This window comes from Tamandua tetradactyla, chromosome 13 (genome assembly GCF_023851605.1).
Source record: "Tamandua tetradactyla isolate mTamTet1 chromosome 13, mTamTet1.pri, whole genome shotgun sequence".
NCBI classification, from domain to species: Eukaryota; Metazoa; Chordata; class Mammalia; order Pilosa; family Myrmecophagidae; genus Tamandua; species Tamandua tetradactyla.
Window position 1 is genome coordinate 6,195,473 of NC_135339.1, and position 17,494 is coordinate 6,212,966.

General features: G+C 41.0%; 1 protein-coding gene across 4 annotated transcripts in view; it reads left to right on the top strand.

Annotated features, from left to right (window-relative positions):
* Positions 1 to 17,494, top strand: part of ERCC6 (ERCC excision repair 6, chromatin remodeling factor) — an 81,540-nt gene that overhangs the window by 50,499 nt on the left and 13,547 nt on the right. For all 4 annotated transcript variants that reach the window (XM_077124643.1, XM_077124642.1, XM_077124645.1 and 1 more), the window contains 7 exons: positions 4,979 to 5,149; positions 5,636 to 5,812; positions 10,355 to 10,471; positions 12,586 to 12,681; positions 15,937 to 16,152; positions 16,604 to 16,714; positions 17,122 to 17,241. In XM_077124643.1, the coding sequence (XP_076980758.1) occupies positions 4,979 to 5,149; positions 5,636 to 5,812; positions 10,355 to 10,471; positions 12,586 to 12,681; positions 15,937 to 16,152; positions 16,604 to 16,714; positions 17,122 to 17,241 (1,008 nt within the window). The remainder of the gene's footprint in view (positions 1 to 4,978; positions 5,150 to 5,635; positions 5,813 to 10,354; positions 10,472 to 12,585; positions 12,682 to 15,936; positions 16,153 to 16,603; positions 16,715 to 17,121; positions 17,242 to 17,494) is intronic.

Here is a 17,494-nt window from a genome sequence, read left to right on the forward strand (position 1 = left end):
AAGCTGCCGGGCTGTGTTTACCGTGAACAGCCTTCATGTGCCTGCGCCTTGCGCGTGCTCTCCAGCCACCTGACAGTGTGATTTATGGCTGTTGTTTTCCACCCATCCACTGTTTGCCCTCTAGGAGGGATTGGTCTCCTGAGCCTCCGTAATAACAGCCGCACTTTCACGAGACATCCTTTAATGACAACAGCACTGCATTCAGTAAGTCAGGCTAATTGCAGATGTACCCTATTAATTGCAAAAACTAGGAGAGGTTACATATTTTACAGGCTTTTAATTTGAAACCGCCCGAGATGATTTGTCTTAAGTGTTTGGATAGAGACGTCCATAATATTCAACAATTCACCATTATTGAAACTAGAGTCTAGGCAGTTGCAGGATTTGGGGATTGAATCAGGTGAAAACAAATAGTCTTGGACCTGTTTTTACCCACTGGCTGTTAAGAGGCCATTATATTTTCAATGAGGTCATTTAAAAAAGTTCCTCGTTCTTTTTATAGTATCTTGTTAATTTTTGTTAATCGTCATACATTTCTCTGAATGTGGTGGAAACTCTGCATTTCTCCAGCTAACATTACAGAATTTTCCGAACAAATGTCAACCCCAACAGTCTAAAGAAACTGGGCATTTTCCCAGTATTGTATATTTGAGAAGCTTGGCATGCCATTTGCTTAACTGTAGGAAAGCCTCCCAGTTTCCCTCGGGTGGTGCCCAAACTTCAGCTCTGAGTGGCTCTCCTTGGAGGTTAATGGAATGACCACGACGCATCTGTGCAGGAGTGGCGATATGTGAGTCACCTGGATGGGCCGTTTTGGCTGTAATGCAGAGGCATTTCATAAACTGGAAGGTTAATTTAACTCTGGCTGTATTTCAAGCCCCAAACAGTTTTAATCATTTTCATCTACTTCTGATCTGTGTCCATACACAGTGTTTCGCGGCAGAAGTAGAACCAGGCATAAGGTTCCCTGGTTTCAGTTTGCTCTGCTGTCACAGCTTCCAACTGTCCTGCTCTCTGACTTCTCAGAGTCGCAGGACTGGCCGGGTGAAACGTTGGAGGCTGAGGGCCATCTTCTGGATTCCTGCCCTTCCTCCCTAGTCTCCATGGCTGGAATAGGGAGTAGTCAGGGAGCAGGGGATGGCGAAGGGAGTCCTGGGAAAAGGTGTGGGTATTTGTGAGCGTGGGCCCTGAGGGTTATTGCTGTGTTAGTCGTGAGGTTAAACCTCAGGAAATAGTTAAATCAGGTGGGACTCTCATGCAGTATTATGCAGTCACCCGAAATTGTAAATCAGAAAATGGCAAAAGAGTAAAAATAATCCAGCTCTCACCTCTCGACCTTTTACTACGTACCAAATGTTGTGCTTATGTTCCAAAGACATTTCTCAGATGTCTAGTGTATTGTGACATGAAAGGGCATTCCGTGACCCCTTTATTTTTCTCTGTCACAGTTTTCGTAGCTCTGGATGCATCCTTTTATACCCTATTGCATTTTAAAATAGTCTAATATTTTAAGATATTAATTAAATCATATTCTCAATATTAGATTTTATACAATTTTTATGAGATGATTGTGATAATGTGAATTATATTATCAGGTTTCCTAATATTTAGCTTTTCTTATACTCACACGATAAACCTTATTAGGTAATATATTTCTAGATTTTATTTGTAAAGTCACGGGTCTCTAGCTTGGGGCTGTACATACATGTTGCAAGTATGCTGTCAGTTTTTAACAGGGTTTTGCTTGTCTTATAACAGTGATTTGGAAGGCATCCTGTCTTCTTGTATATTTGGGAAGTATCTATCTCCATTCCACTCACGAAACCATTTGTGTCTGGTACACTCTTAGTGGGAAGAGCCTAATACCTTTTACAATTTCTTGATTATTGGTCTGTTTGCTTTGTGTAATTTTTCTTGGGTCTATTTTGGTATTTTTTTTTTTAATTATCCTGGTTTGCTTAAGTTGCTGGAATGCAATATACCAGAAATGGGTTGGCTTTTACAATGGGGATTTATTGACTTACAATTTACAGTTCTGAGGCCATGAACATGTCCAACTCAACGCATCAGTAGGATGATGCCTGGACTCTCAAGACAGGCTGCCAGCATCTGGGACGTCTCTGTCACGTGGAAAGGCACATGGCGCACATCTGCTGGTTCTTTTCTCTGGGTTTTGTTGCTTTAGCATCTAGGCGTCTTCATCTGTGGCTTTTTCTCTAAACGTCTATGGGTGTTTCTCTTAGCTCTCTGGGGTTTTTGTGTGTCTTTTATCCTCTTATAAAGAACTCCGGTAAGGGGATTAAGACCCACTTGGATAAGGTAGGTCATGTCTTAATTGGAATAACCTGATGAAAAAGTCCCACCCACAATAGGTCTACACCCACTGGTATGGATTAAAATAACATAGCCTGTTCTGGGGTATGTAACAGCTTCAAACTACCACAATAGTCTTCTATCAAACTGGAGTTTTTTCATTGAATTGCATGTGGTACTTTTTAAAATTTTTGTATTCTCTCTGATTATATCCCTTTGATATTTCTAGTGCTTGCAGCTGAGGTTTTGTTTTGGTTTTGGTTTTTTTCTGGTTCTGGTTTATTATTTTTTCAAAGTTCTTTGGTCTCTTCAGAGTAATTCTTTTGCTTTATTAAGTCTACCGGATTGTTTCTTTGAACCTCACGAAATTTTGTTTTTATCTTAGTAATTCTATTTTCCTTTTGCTTAGTTTGATTTCAGTTTTTCTATCATATTTGAAAAGAGCTCAATGTGATTTAAAGCTCTGATGGGAGCTGCTCACTCCATAATGGAGACATTCAGATCCTTTGCTTGCTAATTTTTTAACTTTTTATTTTCTGGGATCTTGTTTCGTCTCTCCTGACCCGTGGGCTTGGGAGAGAAGCGGCTGTGGTGCTGCCTCCCAGCAGGACGGGGTGTGCCACTGCTCAGGCTCAGCCCAGCTTCTGCTTCTAGGGTTTGTTTTGGTGCCTTCTGTAGGTGAAGGTTCACGTGTGCGCTCAGTGTTGTGTCCTTAAAACAGAAAACATCCCTCTTTCTTCTGCTTTATTATTTCTGCCTGACATTTATATGGCTAATCCTTCCCGTAACTCCCTTATTTGCAACTTATGGTGCCACTCTGTTTGGGTGTTTTTTAAATTGGGAGCTGAATTTTGCCTTACCTGCCTAGTTGATAAGTCTGGCTGTCAATAGAGAACCCATTCTCATACAGCGGGCCCTAGTATGATTAGCTTGAAATTTACTGTCTGACTTTCTGTCTTTTCATTTTCTTTTCCTGAGTTTTGCTATTTTCTATTATTTTTTTACCCCTATTGTGGCTTTATAGTTGAGTGTTCTATTTCTTTTCTGGTAATAACGTGAAGTAACAGTATCAATCGCTAGATAAGCTTAAATTTTTTACAGATATATTTGAACATATTTTTCTTTGGAGGTTTAGAATTAAACAGTCCCTTCCTCATATACCCTGTCCCACCCTTGTATAAGATGAGATTTTTACTACAATTTTATTTTCCCCTGATCTCACTCCAGGTTTTGTTAAACTAACTGGAATTACAGTAACACTTAAAGATATATAACTTTTTCGATTTTAGAGTCCTTTAACAGTTTCATTAATATTTTAAAAGTGTTTTATATTCATTTAGACTTTATTATATTTTAATGATTTATTTTTAGAAGTGGTATGTATTTTACATATACTTTTCCTTTCTAAAACATTTTCCTTTTATAGTCTAGTAAAAGGCAGCATAGCCTGGTATTTAGCAATTCTGGCTTTGGAGTTGACGTCCTTTGTAGATTCAAATCCTGACTCTGCTGCTCAACAGCCGTGTGACCTGCTATCTTACGTACTGCCTTTAAGCCACAGTTTTCTCATCTGTAAGATGGGCATAGTGATGGTGCCTGTGCCCTTTCTCAAAGAGGCTTTTGAGCTGCTTTGCAGAGTGCTTTCCCATTAGCAGCCGCCATCTTCCCTTTTGGTCCATGAAAAGGAGCTTCGTTCTCTTTGGTGACTCCCTTCTCCATTGTCTGGATAACCCCATGATGTGTCTAGCTTATCTGTTGGTGGTTTATTTTCTGAGCCCTTGCATATCCAAAGGTGGGATTTATTTTTTCTGTCAGTTGTAACTGCTAGTCTGAATAGAAATGGAATTCAGGGTCACTGCTTTTTCCCTCTTAGAATTATGTAAAGATTTCCCCTTTGCTTTCTGACATTTTCAGTGTTGCAGATAAGGTGCCCAATGTAAGCAAATTGTTTTTCCTCTGTGAGGAATCTTTTTTCTCTTTTTCTAGAAATTTTGGCATTCTCTCTTTACTTTTAGAATTTGGACACTTAAGTAGGCTCTGTCTATAGGTGCATGTTTTTTTCAGTGTTTCTGCCTGGGCCTCTCTGGGATGTTTTGCTCTGGTAGATTCAAATCTTTCCTTTGTTTAGGGAATTTTTTCTATCATTTTAAAAAAATCTCTGCTTCTATAATCCTTTCCCTCTGTCCTCCTGGAATTCATGTTACACATCAATAAAGCTCCTAGATTTGTCTTCCTTATCTTCTTGATTTTTCCCACGGTCTTTCTTTTGTTTTAAACTAATCGATCATTCTCCCTCTACCTTGTTGTTTTAAGTTTAACAAGGATAGGCACAAAGGATATTTTGGAAAAATAAAAATTGGCCAGATGTTTACATGTTAGAACCTTTTCTAGTCTTATTTTGAGGGTTCTCTCTACCCACCCCCCAAACTTATTTTGATAGTAGTAATATATTAGTCAGTGTTCACTGCCTTGCAAATTAACTAAATATAATGTAAATTTCCAGGGCCAGTAGCGTATAATTATGATTGTACATATGATGTTTATATTTGTGCATATTTATAGTCTTTAGCTTGTTTCCTGATGAAAAGTTGTCATTTTAGGAACCAGGCTCATTTAATTTAACTTCTCATTTGAAATTGACATTGCCACTTTATTATGATTTTAGGAGAAACTAATTAGAGAGATTGCTCACTGTCATGGGATTTTGATCACTTCTTACTCCTACATCCGACTGATGCAAGATGACATCAGCAGGCATGACTGGCATTATGTGATCTTGGACGAAGGACACAAAATTCGAAATCCGAATGCCGCCATTACCCTTGCTTGCAAACAGGTATGACCTCTTATGACAAGGGGAAGTTCCAGGTAGATAACAGTATTTAATTCAAAGTAAACTGTTTTTAGTCATACATCTGTTGACTCTTTTCCTTGTGCCTTTGCATCAGGAATTAAAGATATGCATTTTGCTATAATGCAAAAATTATTTATTCTTGCCTGTAATGTTTTTTAATTTTAATTTCTCACATTACTTAATGTCTCTTGTAAGGGTCAATGTTAGAATGTAACCAGATACAATTCTAATCTGTTCTATTCCACTTAAGATACTAAGAAAAAAAAATTCCCCTTTGTTTGATCTCTTTGTAATTGAAGAATTATCCATTGTTTGGAGAGGCCCAAAACAATGCAAGAACTTAAGTTATGCAACTGTATTAAATCAGATCACAAATGACAAGCTTATATGGGAGTGTCTTGGGGTAGGGATGGTGATTACCTGGTAAAGGGGGAATTTACCAATAAGGTATGTCTTCTTATGAAACAGTTCCGCACCCCTCACCGCCTCATCCTGTCTGGCTCACCGATGCAGAATAACCTCCGGGAGCTGTGGTCGCTCTTCGACTTCATCTTCCCGGGAAAGCTGGGCACCTTGCCAGTGTTCATGGAGCAGTTCTCTGTGCCCATCACCATGGGCGGGTACACAAATGCTTCCCCAGTGCAGGTACCAGGCTGGGAGTGTCAGGCTTCTGGGGTCTTTGCAGTCAAAATGTTCCTGCTAATAGTGGTAAATGAAAGCGAGGGGTAAGGGGTATGGTACGTATAGTTTTTTTTTCTCTGTTATCATTTTATTTCTTTTTCTGTTGTCTTTTTATTTCTTTTTCTAGATCGATGCAAATGTACTAAGAAATGATGAATATGCAACTATGTGATGATATTAAGAATTACTGATTGTATATGTAGAATGGAATGATATTTAAATGTTTTTTTTTTTTTTTTTTTTTTTTTTTTTTTTTTTTAAAGAGAGAGGGAGGAAGGGAAGGAAAGACAGAGAAGGAAGGAAGGATGGAAGGAAGGAAGGGAGGAAGAAAGGGAAACATTTTTAAACATTTTCTTGTTTTATTATATTTTGTTTGTTTGTTTGTTTTTTACATGGGCTGGGGCCGGGAATCGAACCGGGGTCCTCCGGCACGGCAGGCAAGCACTCTTGCCCGCTGAGCCACCTCGGCCCGCCCAAAATGTTTTGTTTGTTAATTTTTTTTAATTAATAAAAAAAAAGTTAAAAAAAAAATGTTCCTGCTAAACGTCAAACCTTGTGGTTCAGCCATGCAGAGTCTAAGGGAGGTGGTCGCATTTAAATTGGTGTCCAATAAAATTAAAAATCATATTTTTCCTGATGAGTTTTATTTTAAATTGTGGAAAATACTTGGAGGAAATCCCTAGAATGAAACTTTTCCTTATATAATAAAAATCGAATAGTTTTGATATTGATTTTTCCTGGAATAGTTGTGACAGATAAGAAAATTTTCCTTTTAGAAGATGTCATCGGTAATCAGTATAGCATTCAGAAATGATAAAACAAAAGGGAAACAGCTCTGGGTAGTGTGTAATTTATTGCTAATCAGGTAAGTATGTTTTATGTAAAGTAGTGTAGATACTTAGTAGGCAAGAGGGGAGCAGGGAGGACCGGTTATTTGGGAAAGGCTTGAGGAAATATGTGTACCTTAAGAGAGGGCATTAGACTATATAGTAAAGAAAATGGAATCGCGGGGGGTAGGGGTGGCTGCTGCAGCTGACTCCTGAGGTTTTAGGCTGGGCGATTGGTGAAAGGGGAGTGTCCCCAGGAGGGTGCCTCAAGAGGAGAAGCCAAAGTAAGGACGGTTTTGGGCATTTGGAAGTAGGCTCCGTCAGTAGTGAGATGCAGGGTCTCAGCACAGCCGTCCTGGTGCGGGGTCTGCACCCTCTAGGCCATGACTGAGCTCGAGTCAAGCCGCAACCAGAAGAGAAGTGCAGATGCTTTGAAGTTTTTCATGAGAAATACAGTTTCAGCCCTTTGAAATTAGAGAATTGTCAAAACTGATTTTAATGTCTTTTACATTTTTAATTGAATACTGTTCGATTACCTTTTGTAAGGGCTCTCTCTCTTCCTCCTCTGAACTCCTGTTGTCCTCATTTATGCTATTCTTTTCTTTTTAAATTTATTTTAAATTAATTTCAAACCCTTAACAGAAGATTACATGAATTGTAAAAAGAACTCCCATATACGCTTCACACAGATGGACAATTGCTAGCATTTTGCCTACTTTTGCTTTATAATTCCTTCCATCATCTCTGTCTATAAATGTAAACAAATTAATGCTGTTATTTTCCTAAATCATTTGAGATTACATTGCAGGCATGATGCCCATTTCCTCCACACACTTCAATGTGTGCTTCCTAAGATCAAGGACCTTCTCTTAGAGAACCATGAAATAGATATCAAAGTCAGGACATTTAATGTTGACATAATTATGTTACCTAATCTGTAATCATTCACATTTTCCCAATTGTTCCAGCAGTTTCCATGTCTCTTTAGTCTCCTATAATTTGAAACAGTTCCTCTAATCTTCTTTTTCCTTTCATGACTTTGGCAGTTTTGAAAAGTACAGTCCAGTTATTTTGTAGAATCTCCCTAAGTTTGGGTTTGTCACATCTTGTGATTAGATGCAGGTTTGCATTTTTAGTAGGAATAGCACAGAAACAATACTGTCATGTCAGGAGGCACGTGCCATTGGTTTGTCCCATTATTGGTGATGTTAACTTCAGTTACTTGGGCAAGGTGTTATTTAATCAGATTTCTGAACTGTGAGGTTACTGCTTTTCCTTTGGAATTAGTAGGTAATTCATAGGGAGAAACTGTAATTCATAGGGAGAAACTTTGGCCCTGTGTAAATACGGTCTGTTCTTTCTTTGAAGTCCTTATATTACAAATTTGTGAGTTTTTTTTTGTCCTTGGGAGCAGAGGTGACATGTCCTCTAGAACCTAGCACCAGGCACAGAGGATGCTCGCATCCTTTGGGAAAATCTGTGGCTTATTATTTTTATTTGCTCCTTTTTAAGAGCATGGTGTGCATGCATTATCGTTTTTTGTTTGTTTTTTCTTGTTCCCATGCATTATTGAATCACAAGAAGATAGTCTTTCAGCAGATACTCTGTGTCAGCCTGCGGCTAAAATGATGGGAGGGGGCTGGAAACTAGAACCTTCCTTCAGATAGTGTTCCCAGTCAAATAGAGGGTGGGCAGTGGGGAAGTGATAAAGAGATCATCTCAGTCCATTGCACGCAGGACTTGGTTAGGGGAGATAACTAGTGCTCAGATCTTGTGGGGGGTCCAGAAAGACTTCAGGGAAAAGAGGGTGACTGAGTTGGATTTAAAAGGCTTGGGGGAAAATATGAATTTGTATGTTTCCCTAGTGCAGGAAAGATAGAGCCGTCTTCTGGCTGCTGCCTCATTTCATGCTCAGGGTTACTGACACCCAGCGTTTTGTTGACTTGTCTAGCTAGAGTCACCCAGTTCTTGAAGAGGCAGTGCTGGGGCTGTCGTTGCCACTGTGCCTGGCTGGGAACCGGAAGCATGGGCGCACTCCACCGGGATCTGCATTCCGCAGCGTTATGGGAATTGAATATAGGATCAGCTTTGTTGCCCAAAGCACAGGATTACCTTGTAAAGCTGGGCTGGAGAACATGGCTTGACTCCAAGGCTGAAACAGAATTTTCTGTTCTTCCCTGTTCCTCCAGCCCCACCCTGGTCTAAAGCTTAAGCTCTTCCTCTGGGGAGAGTTGGGTATGAAAAGTGTCCCTGGCCACCCTGACTCTTGTGAGTTCACCCCAAGGGTCAGGGCAGAGGAGGGAGAAGGAAGAGGAACTCCCCACGGGGTAGTAGGCAAGAGAGGGCATGAACTGAGAGGCCAGGCCACTCAGACCTAGAGCTGGCTTGCCAGCCTCAGCCGGCCTCAGCAACAAGCCCCCTGATTCTCCCAGAGGACAGAGATGTGGGCACAGAAGTTCTCAGGTATGGACAGAGGCTGGAACATGGGGATGATTTCCTTAACACACCGCATATGTTTTTAAGAAAGATTTTAACGGTATACTTGGCTCCTTGGTGAGACTGTAATATATTGTTAAATTCTGAAGTTTAATTGTCGCTCTACTACAAATCACTATACTTACGTGATCATCATCGTAAAGGTAATTTTTATCAGTGACAGAATGATAATTTAAGAGCATACACATAACTAAGAGTTGATTAGTTGAGCTACTCTGTTATTATCTGTTATTCTAAGTAAACTTGTTTTATATAGATATATATCCACATGCACATATATACAATATGCACGTATATACAGACTTGAGTAAGGTGTCCTTGGGATCTTTTAAAATCCCATTTTTAACATGAATTTTTCTGTTTTTCTTATGGTCAAGCTCCTGGTATCATTCATTTTACAGCTAGCTTCCTTAAATTTGAACTTTAATTAGAATTTTTCTTATCCCATTAAATAGTAATTGAGTAAATTGTTAAGCCTTTTTAGATTTTTTTTTAAGTTATCAATAATTTATTGAATTCTTAGCTTCTAAGTGGGTTGCAGAGGGAGTGGTTTTCCTGGGTTGTAGGTCTTTGCTTTTCTGTTACAGTTAATACCCATCTCATCTGGCCGAGCTCCATTACAGAACCATATGCTCCATTTTAGGCCAGAGTGACCTTTCATTTCTGGGATCGTAGGGATTTTCTTGAATTTACTCTCCAGTGGGCAGTAATCTCTGCGTATGTTCTGGTTGCTCCCGTTGTTACAGCTTTCCCCCAGAGTTAGCTTTTCATCTTTTCTCTTGCAGATCAGCGGTTCCTTTCCTTTGTAGCTTTTGGAAACTACAGGATTATGAACAGAGATTCCTTCTAAAGTGTTTTTATCCCTAGAGGGTGGTCTAGAATCAAGTAAATGCTTAGTTTAGAATTTAACTATATAATAATAATTAAAGCAAGGTGTAGAAGAGGGATAAGGCACAAATTACCAGCTTTGCTTTTGTTGTATGCTTTGATTAATGATGATATTAATACGAAAGCTGCCACCCCTTGGAGTACATGGAACTTGTGCTCATACCTCCAACAAATTTCCAACCATTTCTGACAGATTTTGTTTTGTTTTTGTATTTTAAAGCAACTGAATCAATTGAAGGGTAACAAATGTATTACTTAAACAGGCAATAATTTTTTTTCTTTTTTCTTATTAAAGGTTAAGACTGCTTATAAGTGTGCGTGTGTCTTACGAGATACCATAAATCCATATCTGCTGCGGAGAATGAAGTCAGACGTCAAAATGAGCCTTTCTTTACCAGATAAAAATGAGCAGGTCTGTAAATCCAGGAGTTATGAAAACATTCCTAAAACATGCATGTACCTGCCCTGTCACACTCATTTTTGTGTGTGTAATTGATGAGGCTGATGAGTATGGAGGCTGGCCCTGTGCACATCTGTATGCACCCACATGTGCAAGGTGCTGGGGTGACATTTGCCTGCAGCGGGACCCTCCTCTAGCCCACGGTCTCTTAATCTCTCTCTTGTTAATATAGTTTCCATACAGCTACTCTTTCTAGACTTTCCCATTTTCCTCAAGCCCGCAGTTCATTCATTCTACGAATTATACTCCGTGTCAGCTTACTGCCTGGTGTTGTGCTAGGTTCTGGAGTACATAGCAAAGCTCTTGCTGTCATGGAACTCACAGCTGTTCAATGGGGGGAGACAAAACAACAAATAAATTTGTTTCTTGTACTAATTTTGGTGGAGGAAAAAAAAGCAGATCACGGGCAGGAGGGTGTGTTGAGGGCAAGGATTTAGGGCAGCCTTTTGTAAGGGATAGAAAAGAAGGCCTCTTTAATAGAGAGAGTGGAGCCTCAAAGAAGGTGAAAGAGCAAATCACATCGCTTTGCGGGGCTGGAGAATGGGAGTGAGGAGGAGTGTGTGAGGAGGAAGTCAGATTGCCAGCTAGCAGCTGGATCACCAGGGCTTATTGGCCATACTGAGGAAGTGGGGGATTTTCCTCTGAGTGAGGCGGGAATTCCCGGGAAGCCAAGAAGTGATGTCATCTGATTTCGATTTTACAGGGAGCACCCTTTAAATTCCATCCTAGTATTCTGTAAGCTTAGTAGGTGACTACACCTTCTACTCCGAATCTTAAAGTAGATGCATTGTAGAATTTTCAGATGTTGAAACTACAGAGGATCTGGGTACTTTACCAAAGTTGCTTTCACCCTTTCCTGCTCTCTCCCCATGGAACTCATCTCCACAGTTCTAGTCTCACCTCATCTCCTAGCTGCTCCTTTCTGCCTGCCTGTGAGTCAGGCCACAGTCCTCTTAGCTGACTCTAATTCAAGTCGGCCAGTTGCTGGGGTATTTTATTTGTTCCTTTCTTCATTCTCACTCTTGCATCTCTGCTTCCTGTGCTTAAGGTATATCTCATAAATTATATTGCACTTGGTTGCTGGATTAATTGTTCTGAGGCTCATTTTCTGCCATCCCACCTTAAATATCCCTCTCCCCTTCACCTACCTAATTAAGAATACTGATGGAGTTTATTGGTACCAATCTGTTTTCAGTATGGACTCTAGAATGTCTCTTCTTGGTCACTCATGCTGTGGCCAGGACAAATCACTTCCTCATTTTCCAAACATTTGCCACTTTCCTTCTTTTTGCATGTGGTGTTCCCTTTACCTGGGCTTTTTGCTGTGCCCTTCCCCACCCACCAGCAAATGCATGGGGAAATTCCGTTTTAAGATCCTATCATTTCTGCTAGACTGGAAATTCCTTGAAGTCAGGACTTCATCTTATTCACTTTGACATCTCTTGGAATGCCTAACAGAGTGGTTTGCACCTAATGAGGGGAGTGTGGGAGGGTTGGGATGGAATTCGTGGGGTACAATGGAGGTGCTGGCTGGGGAGTGCCTAGAAGACTGTACTGGAGAGTTGAAGCCATGCTGAAGGAAACCACACAGATGGGTGATCCTCTCACACAGGACTCAGCAGTTACCATAAAGAAATAGAGAAGGTCAACTGTTGAGTTACTCTGCATTTAGAAGTTTACTGGGTGGTACAGTGGGTAGATGAGGACCCAAGTTAAGTAGCAAAGGGTGGCCAAAGGAAAGTACTGTGGAAATGGGAATTGGCCAGGGAAGAAGGTGAAGCCATAAGGTTGGTGGTGAGCTGAGAGAGAGGGAGGAAGGGCACAGAATGATTGGGCTGGGAGGGAAGGGGTTGTAGTAAGAGATTAACCTTGAAGATCTGTGCTTAGAAGTCCAAGAATAGGAGCGTGCCAGGAGAGGTTAATTGTTTTGTGGTTTTTAAATAAAAGGTGCATCGTTAAAACAATCCATTGTGTATTTTTCATTTAGGAAATTTTATTAATATTTATTTTATTCTGTTAAATTAAGTTTTTTTGGAAATTATAGTTCCTCTGTTTTTCCCCTATAGGTCTTATTTTGCCGCCTTTCAGATGAGCAGCATAAAGTCTACCAAACCTTCATTGACTCCAAAGAAGTTTACAGGATCCTCAATGGGGAGATGCAGGTCAGTTGAGACAGAGGCTGCTCCAGAACCAAGGAACTGAGGCACAGGCCAAGGGCAGCTGGGAGGAAAGGAGTCTAGCATTTAAGTTCTTAGAGTGTGCCAGGCTCTTTGTGTAGTACTGTCCTGTTGATCTTCCCGTGGTCCCCTCTGGTGGATATCGTGCCTGGATGGCAGCTTGGAGACATTAGGGGACAGATGGTCAAGTGGTCATAGCTAATGAGCCACAGAGGTGGCACTCAGGCTCACAGTGTTACTCCAGACGTTCTCATCCAGCGAATGGGTGGGTGTTGGGTGTACAGTTGGATTTTCCCAGGAATTATAACTGAAATTCTGTTATTCTGTGTGGAGGATTTATAACTTTTCATCAGTTTCTTAAAGAAGCCCCATATCTAAATAAGTTTATGAACCCTACAATATTTGAAGCCAGGTATAATCTCTGGTTCACATGTCTCTGGCTCTAATTCTCATCATCCCCAGTATATGAAAGGAATTTAATTAAGGCCATTCTCTTCTCACTGCTACTAAGAAAACTCTCTTTTTGCTATTGTCCAGAATATAAAAGTTACTCGATAGTATCTTCTCAGGAAAGCCGCATTGTTAAAAGCATAATAGAGAACTTGAACGTGATTTTCTGGAACACATTTTGTATTCCGAGTGTCCCAGAGCAGCTTCAGTAAGAATGAGATGTGGGGACTCTACAAGTGAAGTGGCCACCGTGGGTCAGGCCAAGGCTTGTGTGCTGGGACCTGAGCAAAGGAGTTTCTCCCTGTGGCATTTGCTGGATGCTGGGGCAGGGGTGTTCTGTTACCTTTGGAAACCACGTCAGTGAAGCCCTTCCAGAAGTAAGAGGAGGCATGATTACATGTCAGCACACTCCCCTGTTTCATGCCACAGTGCTGTACTGCTTGAACCCATCCGTGAGGTCTGGTTGAAGAAGGGCACTGGCTGTAGGGTCTGCTCAGTCCCTCAGGGACCGGGAACGGACACTACAGAGTCAGGGGGTCAGCCCAGTACCTGAGGCCGGCAGGGAAAGAGTTCTTTTTACACATCTGTCTGTAAGTAAATAATAGCATTGTAGTGGTCGACAGTCCTCAGTGGTCCTTTTGGGCCTGTGTCTGTTCTAGAAGCACTTGTAGTAAGTTTATAGTCAGCATTTAGGGGAAAGTGTCAGGTAAACCACTCAGTTTTGTGCTTTTAGTATCCTAAAATGGGAACTGTGTTCCATTTATTTAGCATATTAAGACCAGCTCCAGCCAGAGCAGATTTTGCAGTGATCTGACTAGGCTCTCCTTGTTGCCTCCTGGACAGGATGTTTCCGACACAGGCTGTCAGAATGCAGTCCATCCAGTATCAGCCCTTCCAGCCAGAGGTCTGTCCGCACGTGTCCCATAGTCTGTGCTGGTCTTCAGCCCACAGTCATTTGCTCTTCCTCAGTCCATATGCTTTTTCCAGATTACCTAATTTCAGTTCTTTCAGCCATCTCTCACCATTTCTTATTTCACCTATCATTGGTACCTGGAGATGCCTTTTTAAACATGCCCTTTTATCATCTCTCATCTCCCCTTAACTTCTTCATGTGCCTCCAAGTTGTGCAGCCTTAGATGGTCCAGGCCAGCCCAGTCCATGGGTAACAATGCCAGCCACACCTGTCATTGTGGCCTTTCTAATCTTCACATTAAAAAAGGTGAAAAGAAAGACGCAGAGTTAACTTTGATAATACACTAATGTTCTAGTTTGCTAGTTGCCGGAATGCAATATACCAGAAACAGAATGGCTTTTAAAAGGGGGAATTTAATAAGTTGCTAGTTTTACAGTTCTAAGGCTGAGAAAATGTCCCTATTAAAGCAAGTCTATAAAAATGTCCAATCAAAGGCATCCAGGGAAAGATACCTTGGTTCAAGAAGGCTGATGAAGTTGAGGGTTTCTCTCTCAGGTGGAAAGGCACATGGCAAACACAGTCAGAGTTTCTCTCTCATCTGGAAAGGCACATGGTGAATGCAGTCAGGGTTCCTCTCTCTTCTGGAAGGGCACATGGCAAACACAGCATCATCTGCTAGCTTCTTCTCCTGGCTTCCTATTTCATGCAGCTCCCCAGGAGGCGTTTTCCTTCTTCATCTTCAAAGCACTGGCTGATGGATTCTCTGCTTCATGGTGCTGTAGCATTTTCTGCTGTTTCTGAATCTCTTTCATTTTCTAAAGTGTTTCCTCTTTTATAGGACTTCAGAAACTAATCAAGACCCACCCAAATGGGTAGAGACATATTTCCCCCAATCCAGCTTAACAACCACTTTTGATTGGGTTACATCTCCAGGGAGATGATCTAATTACAGATTCAAACATACAGTATTGAATAAGGATTATTCTGCCTTTATAAAATGGGATTTAGATTAAAACATGGCTTTTCTAGGGGACATACATCTTTTCAAACCAGCACAACTTATTTACTTGATATATCTAAAATATTTATAATAAAAATAAATAATTATTTAGTAATATTTTGCTTTCATGTTTTTAACCGAGTCTTTGAAATTGGATGGGCACCTTATATTACAGCACATCCCAATTTGGACTTGCCGCATTCCCGCCCTCTGTAGTCACCTGTTGGCTTTTGCCTTCTGTATATTGGACAGCACAGAACTAGAGGGGGAAAATGATTCACACCGAGTACTTTCAAGAGTTTCACAGTGTTCTGGATTTGTTTCTATCTTTTATCTTCTTTTTTTCTTTTCTTTTTTTTTTGTTTTTTCTTTTTTTATTTATCATCCGTTTTTAACTTGTTTACGAGTTAAAATTCCCATGCCCTTTGATAATTAGCACGGATGTATGACTTATCTTTTACCTACTTAAATCTTAAGCTTGGTTTGAATTACCCTCTGAGAGTTGTGAAGGAGACGCATTGTTAGCATTTTGTTAGTGTAGTCCTGCTGGGGTGCAGGGGGAGCTGGGGGGTACAGTGCCCTGAATCAGTGAGCATATGTGGTCTCTTGTGCCCTTCTGAAGATCCTTCACTTCTTTCCAGTTTGTGAATGTTTTATGCAGACATGCTTTCTAGTATAAGATAGTATCATAAAGTAAGAGGACTATCAACCTCTAGCCCTTATTAAAACCACAGAACTTTCTGTGTGGTACTTTGTTTAGGAATGTGGTGTTGACATGTGTTTGATAAGTCGTGTGACCAATTTCTCCAAGTCTGGGTTGGTATGACATTTTTAATCTAATCTAATCTGAATGGACATATGTCCTTTTGTACGATAGATTTTCTCTGGACTCGTGGCCCTAAGAAAAATATGTAACCACCCAGACCTCTTTTCTGGAGGCCCCAGGAATCTCACAGGTGCTCTGGATCATGACCTGGAAGAAGAGCAGTTTGGATACTGGAAACGTTCTGGGAAAATGATCGTCGTTGAATCCCTGTTGAAAATATGGCACAAACAGGGCCAGCGAGTATTGCTCTTTTCTCAGTCAAGACAGGTGCGTATGAAACCCTGTACGAGAAAAAAGTTGTTTCTTTTTTATGATTTACAACCATTAATTTGCAAAATAGGAAAAGAATACAATCTTAAATAATGATTTCCAAAAGCAAGTCTATACCTGGGAGCTGAGATGACAGCCTATAAATCCCTTTGGGAGCTCAATTCTTTTTCTAGAAGTGATGCCCGGATACTGACTTTTTTGAAAGGCTCACAGTGTGATTTTCATGTATAGGTGAGTTGAGGTCTAACTGCAAATAAATGCCAGGATATATGCAAAACTTGCAAGAATTAGCAGTAGGGCAATACCAAAAATACTCTTGCCCCAGCTATTTTTCTCTGATTCAAAGAAACCCCTTTTAATTGAAGGTGGCCTGTGTTTACAAAAATGTAGAGTCACTCACTGGGAGTGTGTATTTGATTTTGAAATGCTTACCTCCTACCCCAAATAGATGCTGGACATACTTGAAGTGTTCCTTAGAGCCCAAAACTATACCTATCTCAAGATGGATGGGACCACTACCATTGCTTCAAGACAACCTCTGATTACAAGATACAATGAGGTGACGAGTCAGTGTGACAGTTACATCAGGCGGGGTGCTGCCTGCAGAGGGGAGTGCGGGAGGAGGGCCCTCACCTCCCTGACCAGGGTTGGTGTCTAGGACTGGGAGGAGGAAGGCTTTTTGTTTTTAATTCTGTATTTCTCCATTTGTGTATGTGTATGTGTGTGTTTGTGTTTAAACAAAAGATGTCTATTCTGCCTTTAAAACCCAGTTTTTAAATATTGTGGATACAGTCGATACTGAAAGAAAGAACTGAGAGACGGACTCTCAACTCATCAGAGGTCTCTAGGGTACCACCAGTTCCTTATGTAGTGGGAAGGTTTCTGCATGTAGAGTGCGTGAAGGCGGAAGTGGAGAGCTGTGGCTGGTCTTGACTGTCCTCTCTGCATGTTGTGTGCTGCCACCAGGATGCATCCATCTACGTGTTTCTTCTGACCACTCGGGTTGGAGGCATCGGAGTCAACCTGACTGGGGCCAACCGAGTCCTCATCTATGACCCCGACTGGAACCCAAGCACCGACACACAGGTCTGTTCATTTCAGAAGGGAGCGAATCAGTGAAAATAGTTTGGTCGTTAGCACTTGTGAGGGTGGCCACTTCTTGGTGGCCCAGTGAGGTTCGGCATACAGTGTGCATCCTTGAGAGTGTGCTCGTCTCAACTGAGGGAGTCACACAGACGGGAAGTATCCTCAGCAGTTGACCTATAGCAGTCACTGCTAGATTTGGGTTAATACTTCTTATGGTTAGTATTCTCTCTGGGGAGGCCCTTGCAGATGTTTC